This window comes from Manduca sexta, chromosome 26, assembly GCF_014839805.1.
Source record: "Manduca sexta isolate Smith_Timp_Sample1 chromosome 26, JHU_Msex_v1.0, whole genome shotgun sequence".
In the NCBI taxonomy this organism is placed as follows: domain Eukaryota; kingdom Metazoa; phylum Arthropoda; class Insecta; order Lepidoptera; family Sphingidae; genus Manduca; species Manduca sexta.
The window spans coordinates 15,537,773-15,561,582 of record NC_051140.1 but is presented as its reverse complement, the minus strand read 5'-3'; the positions used below and the strand labels follow the sequence as shown (position 1 = coordinate 15,561,582).

Here is a 23,810-nt window from a genome sequence, read left to right as displayed (position 1 = left end):
TTCGTGACAAATCAATATTAATATTCAATAAACTAATCCAATTAGTGACCAGTTATTATACAACAAAATCGATATCCTCATATTCAGTTCTTTAACTTCACAATTTAAAACAGCTATATACAAGTTGTATGAATTATAAACTATTACATAAATTACTATTGCATTTCGTCTCGATATAAACTACGACAAAAAATATACAAAATGAAAAAAAAAAAAACATCTGGAATAACTCTGAACACATCACAATTCCTATGAAACGAAACGTTCGACAAATTAAATATAAAAAAATAAAAACAATGTACACAGGAACGGAATTACAACTTAATAAGATATGTACAAATACACAAACATATTTTGTTCTATTCTTATTATAGAAGCCGACGTGTCAACCGGCCTTAGCTAATATCATAATACTGTACAATTTCGCTAATTACTTCATGTAAAACACACCTAAAGTTAATACTTGTAGGAAACCGAACGCGGAATATCAAAGTCACGGGGTGTCGACTGGAACAGTGGTCAGAATTGGATATGCTCAATCAATTCTGAGTTTGTATAGCGTTACAAACTTCAATTCAGCTTGCAGTCTCATTAATGTGATAGTGTTGAGTTTAATTGCAGGAGAAATTAGCTTCTTCGGCTGATTTCTGTCGTTTGTCGTCCTTGTGGGACGGCTGTACATTATTTCATAGGACATAAATATTCTTATCGTATTAGCAGGCTCCTGAGCTGTCCGACTTATCACGTGTACTCGCTCCTCCAGCCAGTCTGCAAAGAAAATAAATCATTTAATATAATGCCGAAGGTAACTTTAATTCGTTGTTAATTGTATCGCTCATATCTATTTTCAAACTTATGCTTGTAATCCTTTGGGATTAATATAATTTATTCTCGAATTCGGAATGTAAAATTGAATTCTATATTATAATACCTGGATGATAATTCTTATATTTAAACCTAGAGAAATTTATAACTGTGTTTAAGATTATTATAGTTGTAAACTTTGCTATAACTTAAGTCCCTTCTACAACGGTCCTTTGGATAGGTCTGAGTTAATAAGTGATGGATACTTATGATGATTAAAATAAATCCATAAATATTCGAGTATCTTTACGGTCTTTACCCAAACGTGGTTAACTCAAAATATGGAAAAGATTTAATTGTATAATCGGTCCTATAAACCTCTCTGGAGGTTCCGATTATTGGTATAGAACTAAAAGAGTTAGAATAAAAATTAGTTATTTACCATAGAATATAATTATTACTATAGTTTTCTATAAATTATTTGCTTCAATTAATAACGCTAATTATATAGTCCTAGTATTATAGATAATATACAAAATGAGTTCACACTGTAAGTTTAAATTACGTATTTTAAAATAAATAATAAGAGTCCAAATAATTTACCATGGAATTGAGCTGCGCTAGATGGTGGTGATGGTAGGGGTTGTGTGAGGCCGGCGGGGGGGCGAAGCCCTGGTGCGGCGCGCCGTACCAGTGGGACATGTGCGCCGCCGCCGGGTGCACTAGGCCTACTTGATGCTGACCTGTACCATAAACACAAGGAGACATTCAGTAAAGAAAAACAAATAACTAAAGTTCTAAAAGTTAAAATATGATACTTAAACGGAAAAAGATAAATATGGATAATTTGTTAATTTGAATTTATATTTAATTAATATAAATTTTACAATTTTGCCTTTATTATTTATGCACAAATGTGACGAAACCATAGAAAAAAAACAAATAACTCAAGTTTTAAAAGTTAAAATAAGATACTTAAACAGAAAAAGATAAATGTGGATAATTTGTTAATTTGAATTTCGATTTAATTAATAGAAATTTTACAATTTTGCCTTTATTATTTATGCACAAATGTGACGAAACCATAGTACAAAAAATCTATAGACCTACTGATTATAATCATAAAAAAGTTTTTAAAAAATCTTGAAGGCATTTAGTTTTCAAATCTTTAATAACTTACCAAAGTCCATTGCGGATGGGAAGGCGGACCCCCCAAAACCTTTGGTAGCGTCACCGAGAGGTTTGATCATGTCTCCCATGACTCCCCCGAGAGCCAGCGCGCACGCCCCACCGCCTCCCATGCCCATCCCACCCTTCTTCTTCTTGCTTTTACTGCTCAGCTTGCGATTCCTCGTCTGGATACCTTCCTTCTTCATTGTTAGCGGCCGGTTCACCTGTAAACAAAGAGATGGTAAGTAAATGAGTTTTTTTTAACTTTATCTGTCTATCAATCTTGGGAAATGCAGGAGTATTTCAGTTCAGTACTGAATTTTTTTTTCGGTTTGTTTTTCGTTTCAAATTCATCCAGATTCAGTCAAAAACATTTTAATTTCCGTATTCCTTCGCGATAATATTATTATAATCCTTAACAAAAGAACCCGCCTCAATTTAATTACTTGTATCGTTAATTTAGTCAGTTTTCCTTCAAACAAATACTTGTATCTGAACAGCTTTTTTATGTAAGTACCACGCGGTGTCGTAAAAGACCAGCTACCGACGATGTCTGTATTAAAATTTGAAATCGTCAACACAAAACATTATTATGAAAATATACATAATAAAAATTCGAATAAGGTTTCATTTAACGAGTCCATATCTCCAAAGCTGAGTTCAGATATAACGTACAACAAAAACATGTAACATAACATTTAAGCCACGTACGAACACAATACCGTACTTAATTGAGACATCACAATATTCCATACGAGGCTAATAAATCGTAATTGTTCCTTGTTGAATCGCACAATTTTTGCCAACAGACGTAGCCCATTTTATTGCTCTGACACGACATTTAGCGGTATGAAAAAACGTCTGCGGCACCAATTTAGAATGCTAAATAGCTGGTATAAAGGCCCGCCGAAACCATAAAGTGGTATGACAATAGTGTTGTGCGAATATTGAGCTGTTTAGTGCCGATGCCGACCGCGCGGCGTCACCCGGTGCATCTTAATTAGTGCAGCGATGCACCACGCGTATGTAGTCCGCTGTCAGTGTCCGATCGGTGGGAATCGCAAGTGACGCGGTATGAGGTGAAGGTCCTCGTCGTTTTGTCAATGTTTTCCTTTTATGGATCGGTAACGATGCCTTACACGTATGCCATTCAATATTTTATGCGATTTATTTACATTACTATGACACCGTAATGATTTTTGAGAAGTGACCGTTCTCAGATGATTATGTGTTTAGAAGATATTTGAGTTAAGTTTGAGAATAATTTACTTTTTGTTATTCTTAAGTCGTATAACCATTTTGGTAAAGCACTTTTGTCCACATTTTTAGTCCAAGGTCAAAAGTACGACCTTTTAACATACAACATTCCATCGTGACATGTAATTTTGCAAGTTAAATAATAGACCTCCTCGAGTACTTATCTATAAGGAAAACTAAGAATACGCGGCACTGTCAGGATTGAATGGAATGCCAATTAATGTTGACAAATGAGAACGTACACAAATACTAGAAATATTTGCTAAACTAGAGCTAATAATAAATTCATGGCGCGTAATAGAGACGGTTGTCACAGACATAATTATCACAAATGTTGATATAAGTATGGCAATTTCTCCACCAAAATCGTCGGGGTCAGCTATCTCGGTCACTTTCTGGTTTGCATCGTTGTGTTTCTAAGAATCGTGCGTCACGACGGATGGACGGACGGACAATGAGTTATTCATCGCCTTCCATGGAACTTGGCGGCATGTGAGCCCTAAACGCACGATTGCGCTGCCCGCTGCCCGCTGCAGCAGGCCAGCCGCATGACCTGCCCTTCCAACATGAATTTGGCGATTCAATGTAAATTTATTAAATCTTGTAACAAACGAAGGAAACGGTATTTTTTACCAAAATATTTTGTTTTTTTTTTTTTTGTTGACGGAAACAAACAAATGTTTGGTCATATTCTCGAAAAAGTTGCGAAGATTTGGGATATGTAATAACAGCAATCAATTATTATTAATGCACTTGACGCGCTTAATCATGTACTTAATTACCAACATCCAATCCATTATGATGATACTATGAGATATAAACTAATACTCTAGTATCTAAATGACGTATGACGTAGTACATTGTTCCTTTAAGAACAAGGAAATCATGGTGCCAGTCCTATACATCTGACTGCTAAATCCCGTTAGTGATCAAAACAGTGCGTAGTGCGTGCTAATTCCCGGCGTCCCTAATGCATTCCCGCGAATCGCCCACACAGAGAGTCGCACCGCATACCGCGCCGTCGCTTCCACCAATTGAACCAATATAAAATGCATTAATGTTGGCACATGAGCGCCAGCAGATTTAGCCGCTGCAACCAAATTAGGTCAATGCGAAGCCTTAGATACTTTTTTAATTTGCACAGTCGAGCGCGCGCGCGTAAAACGGTCTGGTAAGTTTTATTGTTCCGCAAACTGTGCCGTACTATTTCATATATTGCAATTCACTTGTTTTACGTCAGTACTTTTTCATACCAACGATAGTACGATAAAAGCTGAAAAAAACTAATTAATGTTAAATCATTTGTCTTCGCGCGCGTACCGATCGGTTTGTACTTTGAAATTGTTTGCTGTAACATTTACTGTTAAATATCAATTTACAACTGACAACTGCCCGAAAACGCAATTGAATTAAAATAACCGACGTGAGATAACATTGAAATATCACCTCTTTTATTAACCAATTTACGGATCCGTCAATCGATTTATCTTTCCCAAGCGAGTGTACGAGCTAATAAAACAATTTTCTGTGATGTACATACATAATTGTGATGCAAATAAGGCGGTCTGGCTTTACAGCTACTATATAAGTGGTACACGGAAAGCGGTAGATACAGCAATACATGACATAAAGCATCCGCCATGTTGGGCCAGAATTGCTTAATAACTGCCCATTATGTCAGGTTAATTACATCGGCTGTTCCCACTCTGAGTTACTAGATGCACACTAGGTACGTTCATGAGCTTTATTACGGATGGATGTTGCGTACATAACTAGGCAATGTCTTCGGGTAATTCAATAAGGAACGACTAGATGGCGCTAGTAAGTCAATCTTGCACAATTTGGGTACTACCCTCGTATGGAGAGTTTAACAGTGTTATACAATTATTAAAATTAAAATGTTTAATTGAAAATATTATCATAATACATAAATTAATGATACAGGTAACGGATATGAATTATCAAGAAGTGCAGAAAAAAAAAGTTTTGAAGCAGAAAAACGCATTTGCAAGTCGATTACTAGGTGTTTAATAAGAATCCTCGTCAGTGTTCTAGTAATCGTAGACGCAATTTCAAAAAATAATGAAGACTTAATCTTATTAATGTCAGATTCTATATAGTATGCTGGAGTTCAACATGCATTTCCATTAAAGGTGTATTCTAAAATCAAATATCTACAAAAATACCTTCCCTTATGAACAACCTTCTCAAACAAAACGCCATCGAAGTAACAAATAGAACACAACTAAAAATCTACAATCACCAGATGAATCCGTATAGAGATGTACGACCCACGCATTACCGATTCTCGTCGCGTTATCATTGAAAAGTTTCCACAGTGCGGAAGGTAATTACGTACAAAAATAAACCAGGTATACAAGTATACACTATAAACGTTCGCATGCAACCGCCTACACGGCAAACTTAAATCACATGAGCTTTGTTGTAACTTGCTAGGAAAATATTACTTTGGAGCGCGCTATTTTTAGCGACATGACCCGGTACTCGGTTGATTAGTCTTTACCGACGTTCGTTGGTGATTTAGGTCGCGCAGACGAACTGCAGTTAGCACATAGCTTTGTATTAAGGGATAAACTGTCTTGTCTCGTACTTGTTACTGTATTACTCGTAGAGTTTGAAAATAAGATTAAACATTTCGGAAAATAATTTACATCTTTTAGACATGTTAGAAGAATTTTAAGTTTCATCATATCATCCGGGAATCGTCCACTGCTGGACATAGGCCTCCCCCATTGAGCGTCACAGGGACAGGTTCTGGGCCGCTCTCATCCATCGGACTCCAGCGACCCTCACCAGGTCGTCGGTCCATCTCGTGGGGGGCCTGCCTGCGCTGCTTCTCCCGGTTTATTAAAGCTTGTATTTAAATTTTAATTCTTAACAATTGCAACGTTTGAAAGTCCTTGTGTTATAAAATCTACAGCACATGCATAATACTAGCATGACATGTCAAGTGGCGCGTGGTGCATGTAGCCGAGGCAACAAAGGGTGGTGTGGCGTGCCTGAAGGCTATTACAGCGGCCTGTCTTACGTAACGCGTGGTAACCATGAAAGCGAAGGAAATCTTCAATTTGTACCGCTGCTATTTCGCAAATGAATTCGCTAATCTTTTTGCACTTCATTATTTTTATAAGTTACGCGTGTTATTCGTGTTCGACACGATTTTTACTTATTGTCGAAGTTTGTTACTTCACAACTATTCTTCCTATTTCGTTCAAATTCTTCAGTTATATAACTCGAACTTAAGGAAATTTTTGTTGTATATTCTTTATACGAAACAATGAATGATAACTAAATTACTGGAGTCATTTCGCAGGGATTATTTATCTTGCAAATTATAATAATATTTTCTGATCCTCGAGCGTCGGTCTAAGAAACTCTATAAAAATTGTTACAGAAAAATCGAAATATTTCATCCTATCACAGCCTATAAACCTCATACACCGCGTTTGCTTCGTTGTGCGTGCATATAATTGCTTTATAGTATTTCTAGGACAGAGAGTGCGCTTATTACGCTATCTGCGCTCATCTTTCATACAAACAGCAATAAAACCGTTCAAATGGGAAAATAACAGGCTCGCACCACAATGCCATGGAAACTCAGTGGCCTCGCGCAGGCAATTTTTCCTCTAGAAAGCTTTATTATGTCGTTAATTGTTGGAAAACGGCAAACAAACCTTTTATTGGACATAAAAATAGTAATAAAATGGCAGAATGACGTATGAACCAATCGCGACGAATGTGTGGAGTACGGACGGCAAATGTTGGCGAAAATACAAGAATAATTTGTAGCGATAAGGATGTTACATATCAGGTTCTTCTGACCTTATTTTAGGTCCCCGTTTATTGATGGATACAAATAATAATACGTAATCGTTTCATTAATTTGTGACGTAAAATTAGGTCCCTTTTTATAGATAGACACAAATAATAATTATATTCATTTCTTTAAACTGTAACGTAATGTGATTCTGTTTTTAATATTTTTCCTTTATAGCTTAATTTTCTTGCTTGAAGCGTAACATAATAGAACTAACAAACTAACCTCATACAAAATACCACTACAAAACGACACAGAAAACAAACAATTTGATAGCAATCACGAAAGCTGTAAAGAACCAGTTACCAAACAAAAAATATTTTAGAAAGACGTATCATCGACCAATAACAATTCCTTGTAAATTTTCAACATTCACCAGAATAAGTAATAAAAATAATAGTTTGCACGTTCTGAGACCGGAGGAATGCACCGTTCGTACTGTAAATCAATCGATAAAGATCTTATAAATTAGACTAACCAACCTCTGCATTGAGAACCTTAAGAATTAGCAAGCAATTATTCTGCAAAAAACAGTGTACCATTATTACAGGACAAAAAGTACTTATAAACGACTCTATTGAAATCGATCGTGTTATTTAACACGTGAGAGTTTTGTTTTTGTGTCTGAATTGTATTGATTGATATTTAGCTTGTAAAGGCTTGCTATTCAATTACACACAAACTCAAATTATCAAGATAATGGGAACTATGGAAGTATTTCTACTTGCTTACAAAGAAATCCGTGAAAAAAAAATACTAATTATGTTCAATATTATTAGTTTAAATTTAGATGGTATATTGATAATAAATTATGGAATTAATTGAGACATCGGACACCGAAACGTGGAAAATATATTTATCTTCGTAACTAATAAGTAGCGACTTACTAATGCGAGTTTCTTGCAAAATTGTGTCAAAATAATGATACTATTTTAAATAATGTTCATAATATTACTTCCTCATGCTAATTTTAGAACAGTAGGTACATTTAGATTGAATTTATGTTATCTTACTTACAGTTCACACTTCTAATGAATGCAAATTGTAATAATATCGCCTTATATGGAAAATAAATACAGCATTCATTTAATAACCAATATATAATCAAAATTAGCACATTGAAGATATAAAAACGATGAAAAATTATGACAGACAAACAGATAAACATTCCGCAGATTAATTCTTTATACACTTACAAAGTTACATCGTAATGTACCTAATACTGTAAAAAACGATATCATTTAACACATGGCACCTCAGGTGATTAATAATGACTGTTCGAAGGCATTGTCTTTACTTGCGGTATACATTGCAACACTTAGCTGTCGCGTGCTGTTACTTTTTACCGCTTTTTTCTCATCATGTATTTCAACTCATTATACAGTCGCCATGTATTTTTCTTGAATTGAATCGTGAGAGCGGTTGTCTAAGCTGACAGCTCAGTTAAAAGGTACGTATTACACAATTATTCAAATGATGTACTAACAAGCAAGAAATATATTAATGAAGTAAATTACTTGGATGGATGCTAAAGATATCAGAACAATATAATACTATGAAGTCGACTTGAATAATGTAATTTATCTGCAAAGGCTGAATGTAACTGGCACTCCTAACATTCCAATTTCAAAAAACTTCACTAGCAATGCAAAACCGTATTCCCGAAATCGAAAGTTACAATTAAGTGAGAGCAGAACTGGAGATGTGCCGTGGATGGGCAAATAAACGAGTGGAGTCAATTGCGCGCGACGGACACACAGCCCGGCGCGGCGGGGCCCGCGGCCCCCACGCGCCGCCCGTACGCGGAATACGATTTTTGTGTCACACGCAATTACTGAACTTCAATTTCGTCTCAAACAAGGAGTTCTCGAGAAACGTGTTAATGTGTGATTCTGTAATGTGATTTTTTTTTTCTTTTTGTTCTTAATTTTAGTTTTATCGATAAGGTTCCGGTAAAATCGATATTCGGTTTCCGAGTTTATCAATTTTCAAACATGCTGGATTTGTGATACGTTTGATTTCTACTGTTTATGCGAATGTTAATCACTGAAACAAAACGATTTTCCAAATTTTATCGCGGGACTGATATGACCATAAAGGGGGCAAAATCTCTGAAACATCGAGAGAGAATTATAATATAAAAACCGCAATAAATCCATGAGTCGTTGGGTTTGTTATCTATTGTAAATATGGCACTGATTTTATATCTTGTACATAGGTACATTAGATTAGGTATTAGCCTAATCTATAGAGATTAGGCTAATACCTAATTAGGTATTAGCCTATATTAGCCTAATCTATAGAGATTAGGTTAATACCTAATCGGATTCGTAGAATAAATAAACCCTGGTTGTTCACTTTCCCACTTTCATTAAACAAAGTAGTAATAAAAACATATGACAAATAATAAAAGCGATTTAAACACACGAGCAACATTCAGAAATAAAAGCGGCAAAAAAACTATTATATACTCTTAAAATCTCAGATTACTTTTAGGTGTTATGTATTTCTTATCTAGATTGCGTCTAAATTAGTTATAAATATTTAATACAATTATTAGTGTGTTTACGAGTCGATCAATTTGCGATTTCAATTCTAGAATCAGGTTCTGTTTTCCGCCCACAAATGTGATAAAATACTATTAATTTTACATCAAAAAGGCCGATCCGATGTGATATTCTGATAAAATTGACATAAAGTTTTTTTTTTTAAGAAAAATCCTGGGTACTAATTTTTTCGTACATTCAAATACCAGAAATAAGATGAAAATAAAACAGTGACGCATCAGTAAAAATCGTTAATCTATTAAGGAAAGGGGTGGAGTATTTTAAACCAGTTATTTCAAATTAATTTACGGAGTTCTGTACATTTTATAGAGCAATTTTTAAATTATTCATATAACTAAATTGCCGTGTTGTTTATTCTGATGGCGTACAATAAATTCTTAATTGACACACAACAAATTGTTCTTCAAGATTAATTGAACTAAATGTTACGTTTTGAATAACTACAAACAATTGTGTTTTTGTGTGTTCCCGAAGGACACGAATGTTAACAAAGCATTATCTACTTTCATGAATTTATTTATAACATTTTACTTTAACAATAAACTGTGCAATTTATTAAACGACAAATAAAGTATGGCCGACGTTTATTAATTGCCGCAATAAAAAATATCAAGTTAAATTCAACTCCACGTATTTTTGATAGTACATTGTGTAGATAAATGGTTTAGTTGATATTCCCGCGAGATTTCATATTTTAAACGTAGATTTTGTTCACATCCACTACCGAAGTTCGCTTAAACATATTATATATGAAAAATATGTATGATTAAGATATCTTGGTAGAAACCTTTCGTAGTCGAAGGCGAATCTAGGATTTTAATAAGAGAGATTTATATATTAATACATAAAGAAGAGGCGTGCGAAATTTGGCATATTTATAGTTTATACCTATATAGAGAATGAGTGCATAAAATAAAGTATATGCGTCATATGTGTTTCAAATATATAGAATTCGACCACTGGATGACTATTATACTATATAGATTGTGTATTTGTAAGTCTAGAAACAGTGCAACGATTTTCCTACCTTCATACGCATCCCTAACACCTATCCCACGGCATATTTGTCCAACATTAGTGATGACAAAAAGCGGCAGTTTTTAGTGTTAGTGAATTAGTTCCGCGTAGTTACGAAGCGTCTCAATCGTGCGTGCCGGCGCCTGCGCATACGCATGCTCTGTCGAGACCGATATAAAATACATGTGGTAAAGCCCTTCCATCAAGATTGTACATGTGGTGAAGATCTTCGATAAGAGATGAGCTATTTGACTACTTTTTTCAAAAGGCAACTAAAAATACTCGTATGAGTTACGCTGAATTCTTGGTTATGTATGTGCTATCACTCAGTCCGCGGACGTAGATAATATCTATATGTATTTATGACAACTATAACGAACAAAGCTTACTAGTAAGTTATTTTGAACATAAAGAAGCAAAGGGGTAATCACATAAACGATGCGTTAAACATGATTAAAAAAAATCCAGCCTTTCATGAATCAAACATTAAATAATTAATATTTTATTACCATTGAGCCAATGAGGCTATTATTTTCTCAGCCTATTAAAATAAATAGCTTCCTAAAAACTTGTAGAATATTTAAAATGGACACTTTTATTACTTATGTATATTCCAATAATCGATTAGCAGACCGAATGTTTATGTATACTTGTTCTATTCCTAATGTTCTCATTAATTTTGGATTTCAGGTAGCTCTTGCTAATAACAAACATCGAAGCCCGACTCAAGTGGATGCTATAACAACATTAAGTGCTATTTATTCGCAAACTACACGATTGCTAATGATATTTGACCAGTCGAGTGAATTCATTTACATATTTACTAAGACCACAGACACAGCTTGAATAAACTTTAATGTTGAGACTGTCTTATATTATTGTAGTTGGGTACGTTGTTCTGTATATGATTCGACTTGACAAACCGTGCTGTTTGCTGAGTCTTTACGCGGAATTATAGCAAGTCTATATAATATAATAAATTATAGCGGCGATAGCCTAGTTGGGTGTGGAACGGACTGCCGAGACGAATGTCCGCAGGTTCAAATCCCCAAGGGCACACACCTCTGACTTTTCTAAAAAATCATGTGTGTATTCTTTGTGAATTTATCGTTCGCTTTAACGGTGAAGGAAAACATCGTGAGGAAACCTTGCACATCTAAGAAGTTCTCTATAGGAATTTCGAAGGTGTGTGAAGTCTACCAATCCGCACTAGGCCAGCGTGGTGGACTAAGGCCTAATCCCTCTCAGTAGTTAGAGGAGGCCCGTGCTCAGCAGTGGGCAAGTATATAATACAGGGCTGATATTATTATAGCAAGTCTATTTAAACTTAAGTTACGTATAATCGAAATCTGTAGCCTTTTTTTTTAGAAAATTACTATTTGAAGTCGTGTAGCATTTTTTATATAATTTTGAACTGCTTCCAAAATCTATAGGTGTTTTTATCAACATGTCCTCATGGCCAACTTGTGTTAAACATCGAACTATAAATCAGAAGATTACTCAACCCAAAGCACCGTTGAAACTGCACCTGCATTCAGCAGTTAGCATTTTCTAATTGAAACAGAATACCTAACTCCAACGTTATCTTTCTCATTAGAAAATTGTTAAGGATGTGCCACGAGATATGTCGATATAACACGATTGCCTGTTTGATGTGTGCACGTGATTAAAATAAATACCCGCCGCAGTAGTCCGGAGACCGCGCCGACAGCTGCTACTTCGGGGATAATTGAAACGACGATTTATACACCCACCAAATTTATCGACATCGGCAATTTATAGTGCGGCCGCGGCCCTACACGCCAGTTATTATTGCAACATTTAGTTTTTTTATTGTTACAACTTTTTTACACAAAGATATGGATTACAAGAAAAAAGGAACGAAATATATTGGCCGTTGTATTTTACGCAACCATTGAGTCTTAATTAGAATGTCACTCGGTAATTATCACTTCAACGGAACAATCAGCGAAAGCAATTATTCTCTTAGATTACTGTCAGTCGATATTATAAAGGGATTAAATCGCTTTTCGTTCAGCGAATTATATTGGTTTCGCGTTATCTAGCAGATATCCTATTTCACACCGGCGACTTATCAATATTTCTTAATGACTTATCGATAAAAGTGTCGGTGGTGTAAGAACTGAAAGCAAATCATTGTTAATAAAAGATAAAGTTAGTATTCTGTTGTGTTCTGTGTACTTGATTGGAGTAAATAAATTTTAGGAAGATTTATATTATTTCTGTTACTTCATGTTAAATCTTATCAGAACTAATACATTGTCTGTCATTGTCAATGTAGGTATTTTGTTTGTAATAATATCTTAAGGTTGTATTTCAAATTAACAATATTATAATTATTTCGCAGTTATTCTCTAATGCAGTATAATCATGCATACACTTAATATTTATGACTTTATTTGTCAGAATAAAATGATATTTAAAGTTGAAAGACGAAACGCAGATTATATCTACAAGATCAGTAGCTTCAGATCAGCCAAGAATCCCATATAGCATACATTATGATCTAATCTTGCATAATCTAAAAAATTGAAAATCCGATAATCTAAAAGATTGCACAACTTATGACATTGATTCGTTTAAAAAAACAATTCCGCCAATATTTGTAATGAAGACAGGGCAAACGTCAGCTCGCATCACAAAAACAATTATGGAAAGCAATAAATCGTAACGTTTCGCGCCCGTGGCACCGAACCCGCTCCAATTAGAGCCGGAGAGCGCGTCCGCACTAAATCTCGTATGACTGCAACCGCTACCACGCTACACTAATTCATACCGGCCGCCAGCGCGCCAGCGGGAATGCGTAACTGTCGATGTCGACACAAAATTTAACAGCTCCTTGATTGTCGATGCGTGTAGCACAACACTAATCTCCGCCCTGTTCGAGTTTCCTTTTAATTATTAAACGAAAATTTCTTTCGAATTTGTTTGGTTTTCATATATTAAAACCATCGTTGCAACGATCTTTTTAAAATAGTGTTACGACTTAGTTTTAACAAATATAAGTATGTACGTTCGCATATAAACTACAAGCTATAAAAAATACGTGAAATTAATTTTATACTCACATTATTTTTAAATTATCATGATTCATAAGCTTTTTGTATGTATTTTAAAGAACAATTTAACGACGTGTGCGGAATAAAAAATGAATATAAAACCAACTGTGCTTGTAATTTTGGTCACTGCACTATACAGAACAGCGTTGTTAGTGCACCTTTCTTTGACTTAAGTGATTACATACATACATAACTTCACGCATTTATCCCCGAAGGGGTATGCAGAGGCGCAACCAGGGCACCCACTTTTCGCCAAGTATGTTCCGTCCCATGATGTGATAGGGGGCGAGCCTATCGCCATATCGGGCACAAATTCCAGACTCCGGGCTGATACTGAGCAGAAAAAACCCAAATATCACTTTGCCCGACCCGGGATTCGAACCCAGGACCTCACAGCGCTATTGTACCGGGCATGCAATACAACTACGCCACCGAGGCAGTTAAGTGATTAATTTAGCTTTAATTCTTCTTACCATGCAATAGTGCATCTGTCAATCATTTGATACCTGGTCCTTAATACTCCAAATTACTATGATGTTGTAGAACATAGTTGTTCCAAAATTAAAGATCTACTCGTTAATTGATAAACAAGAACGAAAATAGAGAAAACTCGATAACATGTAAATTATAAGTCTAAAGGATTGCTCAAACATGTCGCTACCTTCCTACTATGTTAGATGTTTTAGTGTCTCAATATAATATGCTTATTACAAAAACGACAACGTATGAAATAAGAGCAAAAAACTTTTTAAAAACAAATTGATGCAAGATATTATCAGATAATAAAAGAAAATGATATAAATCTAATTAAATAAAGCAAATAAGACGTATGGCAACGGGTAACAATAAATTAGGTGCAATTGTTGCAGTGAACTTAATGCACTGATAGGTAAGTTATTTATTATTCAGGGTAAAGCATTTGTTTTCAACCGTGACAGACAAACAAGAACTTTATTACTTGTAATTTGAGTTTAATTAAAATTTAATGCCACATCTCTACGTAACAAGAACTTTGGTTATTTTACTGTCCCGATCTGAACATTAATCCGTTGGATAAATTTAATTTCCTCCTTTTATAACTAAGTATGAGTTTTCGTATAACATGAACGAAATCCAAATATTCCACTAAAATTTTGGCGATTTAAACGGAATAACACAAAAGGTAGATTGCGACAGCTGGCTTATTTAAACCGATTACTAAATACAACCACATTTTTATACACATTACCATTTACACTGTTCTACATTCCATTCTTTATTCGATACAAAATATATTCCCGATTAGCATATTATTGGGATAGCATACGATAATAATTCGCTTGAATAGTGAAATAAACTAAGTGCTATAAAGAACGATAATCATTTGTCTTTTTCGTCGGTCGAATGTTAAAGGCACGGTGCGGCGCAACCGGCGCGTGCGCAGCTACACCTGCCTCGGAACCCCACTAATTATTCCACAACATTATATGATTATATGACTTTTTTGGTGCTTTCAATCAAATTGCACCTTGGCCTCGGATAAGTGAGATGTCATAAACTTTTTTCTGCATTTACATACGATGGTATAACGTAAAACGATACCCATTTCGTAGGCCATTACAATAATTGTTCAAACTTGTTTCAAAATTGCAGCACGAGTTTATCCTTCTATTGTGTAAAAATGTAAGCTTTATTGAGAGATTTGAAAGGCTATTGTTGTTTCAAGTGCAGCTATTTGCAGGATAATACCTTTGTATTTACAACTAGGACAAAGGACGAGGATTTAGAACGGTTCGGCAGCAACAACCCGTCGGAGAAGCAAAACCGAGCTAATTTCAGGCCGAGAGATCACCTAGATGATAACGGGCCGCTACTAATTTTAAATTTGAATTCGTGTAAACTCCGCTCGCACTTTGCACTCGAGCGCATCGATCGTTGATAAGGGGACATAAATAAATAATTAGACGGAGAGAGGAAGTTGGGGAAAAGGGGGACTCAGATAGTTTCGAGATAGGATCTCGCAACCGCGCTTTGTGTCAAACGTCAGATGTTTATCTAGAAGATGTTTACAGATGTAGAGGAGGGGGGACGCCGGTGGAAGCAATCGACCGACCAACACTAATACTACGATTGATAGACTGCCGGCTAATTACCTGTTTTTGTTTCGGGCTAAGTCTGATACTGTGGTATGTGATGTAGACCATTTATATTAGCTTATATTACCTACAAACTTTCTATGAACTGTGCTATAAAAAGAAATACCCAATACGTTGGTATCGAGTTCAATGATTAAATCTATGAAAGTATTCACCAAAGGAAAATATCGTCAAATCTACCAACCGATAGTAGGCAAGCATACTGTAAGAATAGCGTTGAAACTACTATTAACAGAGAAAGCTTTTGCCCAAAACTGGGATAAAAAGTTATAGTATTTGAGTAAAATATAAGTAGGTATGTACAGCAGACCAAAAATAGAGTCGCGGCACATACCGTATGTAGTTTCTGGCACACAAAACGCAGGAAATCCCAGTTTGGGACAAGTGATGCGTATACGCATAAATTTGTTTTAAGGCCATGCGAATCCATAGCCTGAAATAGATAAAGAATTATATTTACGTTAAATCAGAGGTTTATTAAATTAATTTTAAATTCAAATTTGACATTTAAAACTGACAATAAATGTCATAAATATTGTCGATGATATTAGATGTAGTGTCTATTACCTGAATATATTTGTAATTTGTCTATATAAAACCTGATGATATTTCAACAACAAAAACCCCAATTAAGTGTTATTATTACAAATGCAGTAAACCCTAAAAAATATTCATTAAATGCGATGCTGCGCTCACAAAATACATTGGTCTTAAACCATCAAAATAACAATTACACTAACATTTCAAAGACGTAAAGTTAGTTTAAAACTTGGTGATAATCTCTGAAACTACCTATACGATTCCAATAATTCCTACACTACTCAGAAATTGCATTATTCCTTACTTCTGCAGGCTTTTTATCCCAGGGATGGTTTTATGAATCAGCGGCAAAGCTAAGCATCATAAAATTAATAAATAATTAAATATCCCGTACAGCACCGCAGTAAGATTATTTCAGTTCGGTCGTAGATCAAGCTAGATGGCGCTGATAGCGTGGCCGGGCGCCAGATCTGCGATCATCTCCGGCCGGGTCTCGTCGCCTAATTACCCGTTACACGTGACATTAAACTCTCTCTGATCTTGAGAACAATATATATTTTAGGTATTTTAGATTTAAAAACGTAACAACCTTATTAAGCGGCGATAGCCAAGTTGGTTGCGGAACGGACTGCCGAGACGAATGTCCGTAGGTTCAAATCCCAAGGGCACACAACTCTGACTTTTCTAAAAAATTATGTGTGTATTCATTGTGAATTATCGCTTGCTTTAACGGCGAAGGAAAACATCGTGAGGAAACCTGCTACCTGAGATATTATTTATAGGATTTTTCGAGGGTGTGTGAAGTCTACCAATCCGCACTAGGCCAGCGTGGTGGACTAAGGCCTAATCCCTCTCAGTAGTAGGGGAGGCCCGTGCTCAGCAGTGGGACAGTATATAATACACAGCTGATAATATATTATTATAAAAACCCTATCGATATTTGTAGGGTTTAATTTTGTGTTACTGGATTCTTACAGTTCTTATTGACATATAAGGAATATTATAAAATATTATACATCCATACATCCCAGTCTTGAAATCTACTTCGTTTTGTTTATTACTTTGAATGACGAGACGAGCTTGCCGTTCGCCTGGTGATATGCAATACAACCAGTAAATAAACAGTGAAACTCCATTTAACACCTTGAATTACAAAGAATTAAAAAAGTATTCCACTGCACCCGCCATTCTATGACATGAGATGTGTCGACAAGTCTTATTATGTACACTGGCTGCTGATTTATCGGAAATCGAAGTTGAGCTGCCTCGATTGAAGGCGGTTATTCATAAATAATTTTAACAAGTGGCGACAAATGACAAATATAGTAAAATATTAACTCCCTACTAGGAAAATTTATTAACTAGCATTTACGTATTATAAAGAGCCTCAAACAAATACAACTACATTAAACACAAAACCTTTTCCTACCGACACTCAAACGTGACTGAACGATACAAGATCTTGATATTTTCTTTCGAATTTTGAAATTGATACGCATCGACAAATAGTGCTATTGATAGTACAAACGTTCGTTATTAGGCTTCGGTTACTTGCGACAATGGCCATTGCGCAAATCTCGCTCCAGCGGACCAAAGCGCAATAATTGTTTTGTTGAAGGACACACTCTTATCACAGCGTACGATCGCCGGTTCGCTGCAGCTGCCATTTTAGCCGCTTTTTTAAACACCCTCTGTTTAATGTAAATTAACATTGATTTTAAAGTTGTTTTCTAGTCTAGTGCTTTTCATTATTACCTTAAAACAAAATATAATTAGCATCAAAATCGTGTATCTTAATTATTCCGTAATTTGATATGTGGTTTATACAAGCAATAAAGTATCAAATTCACATAAAATTCGACAGCGTTTATTTATTTCTTGTCAATTATGACGTTTAGTATCGAATTCTTTATAAATATTCATAATTAGTAGTCTAATTTAGCAATTCACTAAGTGAAATAGACAGGCAAGCTGCTCCTGAAGCCTTATTTAAATAATTTAAGGTTAACGTTCAAGCCGTTTGGTTTTAAATACATTTAAATTACTTTTTCGCAGCTTTACGTATAATTCTCACATTTTCACTAAATTTATTACTTAGACACTAAATCAAATGGGACTTGCTCGCTAAACAACGGGCGCTTTAAGCCTCATGAATAAAAACATCCTATTTAGCGTTACACTCGCCACATCTTCAGGTCTACCGAAATCATTCTTATGGCAACCGATAGCTGCTGTTATAAACTGTCACTATTGAGTAATAAAGCCGAAAATCGCTTAATAACCAAGTACAACGTATCACATTTCGGCAACGGGTGGGTAGTTCTACGCAAACGCATTTCCGGTCGAACGCTGCCGGGAAAAAGCCATTTAAAACAAAAAAAAAGAAAAAATAGTAACGCGCCGCGCGCCGCTCGGACACTTCCGGTGGGCGCCATTTTTTCTGTATTGCCAACAGATAAAATCTTTCCGGCCTACTGCGCGAACGCCCGTTTTATTTCTTTTTATTTAACGTGGTCACTTTTTTGGCGAAATTAGTTGTTTATTTTTAGAAAGAAATTATATTTATACTATGCCACTTTTTACCATAATATTGCAATTAGGAATGGAAATAATTTTAATATTTAAGTATTTATTTTAATAACTACACATTATTATGGGCGTGAAATATTTATCTAGACTGTAGATAGCTTCACTGAGTCATAAATACCTAAACGTAGAATGTTTAGAGCCAAAGGCAAATTACATGGCAAACTAAGTAAGCAAAACTAATAAAAATAACACCAAACAAAATCGATACAATTCCCCATAAAACCGTACAAACTGCTATACCGAATCGTTAACATGGCACGCGTGTAAAACAACGGATTCAGTTTAATTTTTTTATTGAAACAATGAACGCCGCAATTAGTGCGGGCGAACATTTGCATCGCTACAAAATTCAACGGTCGAACTTATGTAAATGGGATAGCTGTTCGATGTTGAATATTCAAATTGATGTCATTATAACATTCGGCAAACGCGCCGGCTGTTTGGCCACTAGCCAGCCCAGTATGTAATGAGTAAATTAAACTTTTCTACGTTTTTTCGCACGCGAGTCAAAGCTCGAACTGTGTTGTGCACCGTGAATTTTAATAAGACTTACACGTTTCAAAAACGGCCAGTTTTTTTAATCTGTACGCTGTTTTCGTAATAAGTACTTTATAAAACATATTAAGAGTAAAGTCGATATTTAGCAGAGAATGTTAATATCATGCAAGTTTTAAAATAGTTCACCCGTGGAACAAAATAACAGTAAGCTTCTTGTAAAAAACAAATGTGTCAAAACCTCTTCAAATCTTTATCGTGCAGTGTATCTATAATTATAATAAAAAAATCGTATCCGTAGCCCGACATTAAAACGTAATGTCAGTGAAAAACGGGAGAAAAAACAGTGACTGTCAAATTCCCTCGGATGTTGGCTGAACAAAACAGCACTTTAGACGATATAAAAAAGAAAACTAGAAGAGCGTTCTCGATTCAAAAATTGAATTGATCGCCCCATTGTATTCGAAATGTATCATTTGAGCTGTTATTATGGGCGCGCTCTCTCTAGCTCTATACAAGCTAGTAATCCAATACTTTTGTATGGAAGGCACTTAACGTGCCGCAACACTGACGAAACGTCACAAGCGCCATTTGATGTTAATTTATTTAGTGTTTTATAGACTGCTGATCAATAAAAAAAGGGTTATTCAATTTTCAATTGCAATCCTTTTACACGTTGATCAAGTCGAGGAATGTAATTAGGCGACGGAATTACAAATTGTACTTCAAAAGAATTTACAAAAAGGTGTACTTAGCAATGTGGTATTATGATTTGATTACTTGCGCTAAGTAATTAGTTTAAAACCTTAATTTCATTTTTGTTGGCCAATCTCAGAGTCGAAATGCGCGGTGGAGCAAAGTTTATTAGTTGATTACAAACCTCGGTAAATTCAAAGTCTAACCAATGCCAGATCGTGTCCCCCAGTACCTACTACGTAAAATGAATACCTCCAAAATGTTATTTTGTGGTAGACAACCGAGCAAATCGAAAACAATCGAATGACGTCCACAAAAAGTCTATACCAATTTATCGGAGGCATTCGGAGCAGTACAAAAACTGTAGTACATATCAAAAAACCTAATCGGCTATAATGTGAAGGAAGTAACGTATAAACGGGTGTGGTAAATTAAATAAACAAATTTATAAAAACTAGTAACAGAAGGCGAGCGTTTTGTTGAGTTGCGGTCGTGGCCGGTGGTACGGGACGCACGTACTAATCCTATTAAGGAGAATTGGTCACCGATCGGTTGGTGGTTAGTTTATTTCTATGGTAATTGTATAAACGCTTTGTCAGGATGTTCCTGTTCAGTAAAACTTGGTAGAACATTTCGTGTTTTTAAAATTTACGGCATATGAATAAGTATTTTCTTGGTTTGTAACCCTACTATGTGCTTTAGTTTTTTAGAATTGTTACATACCTGCAAATGTTATCTAATTTTAATTGTTTATTACATTTATGTATTATAGTTATTGTTATTTTAACTGAAATAATCAATCAACGTTTGAGCATTGAAATGGTTACGTACTTCGTCAAACTAAGCAATGCAAAGGCAAAATATGCAACAAAACTCACACGCAGACCCCAACCCGTCAACGCTCAAAAAACAATAAATCAAAAACATATAGATTCCCACATCAATCAAACCCGAATAAATATCGATATTACAAGTGAAAAACAATAACAATTTTAAAACAACGTAAAAAGGACAAGAGGTTTGTCGGCTCAAGTAGGGGCTCTATGAGGGCAATTTGAAGTTATGGACATTTGTAACAACACACAATCGTCTTAAGGGCCCTTAAGGAATATATTTTGAGTAAACATACTTGAGAAGTATTGTTTGTGTTGTACCCGGCGTAAGAGGTCTTGATATTTGTAATTTAAATTCGTGAGTTTATTGTGAGGAAATATGCAATGTAACGTATTATTGCATGATGCAGAAATTAAATATTATTATTTTAGTTTATAGTTGTAGTTGGATTTAATTTATGTAAATTACCAAAAAAGCGAAAGATTGTACAGTAGACCAATTATTCATATTTTTTTATTTGACAGCGTTCTCACTATTGTATAATTTAGTTGCAACTAAAAGTCACATTGCATCAGTCCTAAAAACTTGAGAATAGTAATTTCATTGTTTTAAATTCTATTACTGATAATACTGTGTTAAATTCGAGGATTATTCAAATTAACATTCTGCAGTATAATTTTCCGATAGAATTTTATTTATTTTCTCAGCGGATTATAATTGGAATTCAAATAAAATGTACAAATACCGACTGAAACGTGTCAATTAAGTCGGTCACACACAAATCTTCCACTACCCAAAATCGGACAAGGTTAAATTCGACATTATCATTATTCGGCAATATTATAAATATAACATCCAAATAATTTATAATATAATTAAATGATTGAACTATGAATCGTTTACATTAATGCCATGGCTTGACAGTTACGTTTGATGTCTGCATTAAAGTTGCCGTTGAAAGGATTTACATGATTTTATGATTAGCAACTGGTCGGATAAAACAAATAATTATGGATGGGACATCGGTATTTGCATGCTATAAATTATACTCGATGCAATGATATAATATTATATCATTGCAACAAATGACAGTTCTTTCGAATATTCGAGTCCGTCTGGGTAGGTACCGTTGTATTGTCTATTTTTAAAGCTAATGTGACTATAGCGCAATATAAAACTTTGTTATTTTAAACTAATCATTAGTCAATTTAAAATACATAAAAATTACAGAGATGGACACGACCAATTGTCAAAGTTAATTTATGTGTGTAGGTATACAATATTTTATGTTATAGTATCAAGACGCGTCGGTCGCGTGTGGGAGGGATACGTCGGTAAATCACAATACGATCGTGCTTTGTCGTATGAATTGCATTTTTTGAGTGAAATCGATCACGAATGTATCCGTTCCAAGGGCCAATATTATATTGTATTTATTTACACATTGTTACTTAAATTTACTTTCGACAATCGACATACCATTTTATATTTATTCAACCGCTTAACGACCGCATAATCGAATAAAAAGATGCTTAGTGGCCATTCAATATGGGGAAGCATTTGGGACATGTTATATTAAGTATTTTCGTATGTTCGTGCGAGCACTACCTTGCATTTAACATAAGCACGTCAGATATTCAGTGATTCCGATTGATCTTTATGCTACATAAATTGTCATCAGCATACGTCATGAATAGATATAATCTGTTAATTAATTATTCATTCATTTGAATTTGAATACGAGATGTTGGCGAATGAATTAAACTAAATTATTGCATTATACCGCCTCAGCGCAAAGATTCTGCGGCGAATGCATGTGTGATATGAGAAGTGTAAATATGTATGAGATGGGCGGGCACAGGGCTCGACAAAGCTACTGCGACATTCCCGCATTGTGCTCCCGTCATTATACCTTCAACGACTCAAGCCGCTCCTATTCGCTCCTTTGTAGCTCCTTCCGAATAATTACAAACATCGATACCAAGTATACATTTCAAAAAAATCTCAAGCGCACTCGTAGGGTCCGTTTGACAGTTAATTTTTGTCATTGTGACGTTCCCGCGTCGTGTTTGTTCGCCTGGAATTGCGTGAGGGTTTTTGTTTATTGTTTTCGCGACGGGGTTTTGAGAGTCGTGAGAATTGCTTACGACCCGACATTTAACATCTTGTTCAATCAGTTTGCGGAATGAGTTCTGATTTAGTCGCTATCGTGACTGGATTTACCGCTTTTGTGGATTCTGAGAATCCTTTTAATTAGTACCATCAAAATATAGATGTCTTTATTTTTAACCGAGTGATGCTCGCAGCCTGATCGGCTAAAAGTCTTTTGCATTTTAGATATAGCACTGTTTACTTTTCCGAAATAAAAATTAAAATGTTAATCTAATGTTTTACTAAGAGCCTAATTTCATCTAAATCCGCCGTTGCTTGTATCAAATACCTAAAAAAAAATTGTTATTCAGTAAGATTTCTGATAAAATATTTTTTTTATTACTAATGTAAAAACTACTGGTTTTAAAATTACGATCGTTAAATATTCGAATTGTCCGTCGGTTTCGCGCGTAAATTTTTGCTATAAATGACAACGTATAGTTTTATTATCGGCTTATCATGAGCATTACATCAGATCGTATTTCATTTGAGACAATCGAGTCGGGTTTTATGACACATTAGCAAACGTTAGGGGTGCCGCGGCCCCCGGTTATCTGTCACCAAGATAGTGTCAAATCGTGCCAAGGGACATGTACCCTGGGGTCCACGGGGATTAAATCAATCCAGCGCTGGATTC

At 35.2% G+C, this 23,810-nt stretch overlaps 1 protein-coding gene across 3 annotated transcripts in view; it reads right to left on the bottom strand.

Moving 5' to 3' along the window:
* Positions 1 to 204: 204 nt before the first annotated feature.
* Positions 205 to 23,810, bottom strand: part of LOC115449896 (GATA-binding factor C) — a 99,280-nt gene continuing 75,674 nt past the window's right edge. For all 3 annotated transcript variants that reach the window (XM_030177788.2, XM_030177790.2, XM_030177789.2), the window contains 3 exons: positions 1,985 to 2,198; positions 1,408 to 1,547; positions 205 to 768 (listed from right to left, as the gene is read on the bottom strand). In XM_030177788.2, coding sequence (XP_030033648.1) covers positions 742 to 768; positions 1,408 to 1,547; positions 1,985 to 2,198 — 381 coding nt within the window. In that variant the 3' untranslated portion in view covers positions 205 to 741. The remainder of the gene's footprint in view (positions 769 to 1,407; positions 1,548 to 1,984; positions 2,199 to 23,810) is intronic.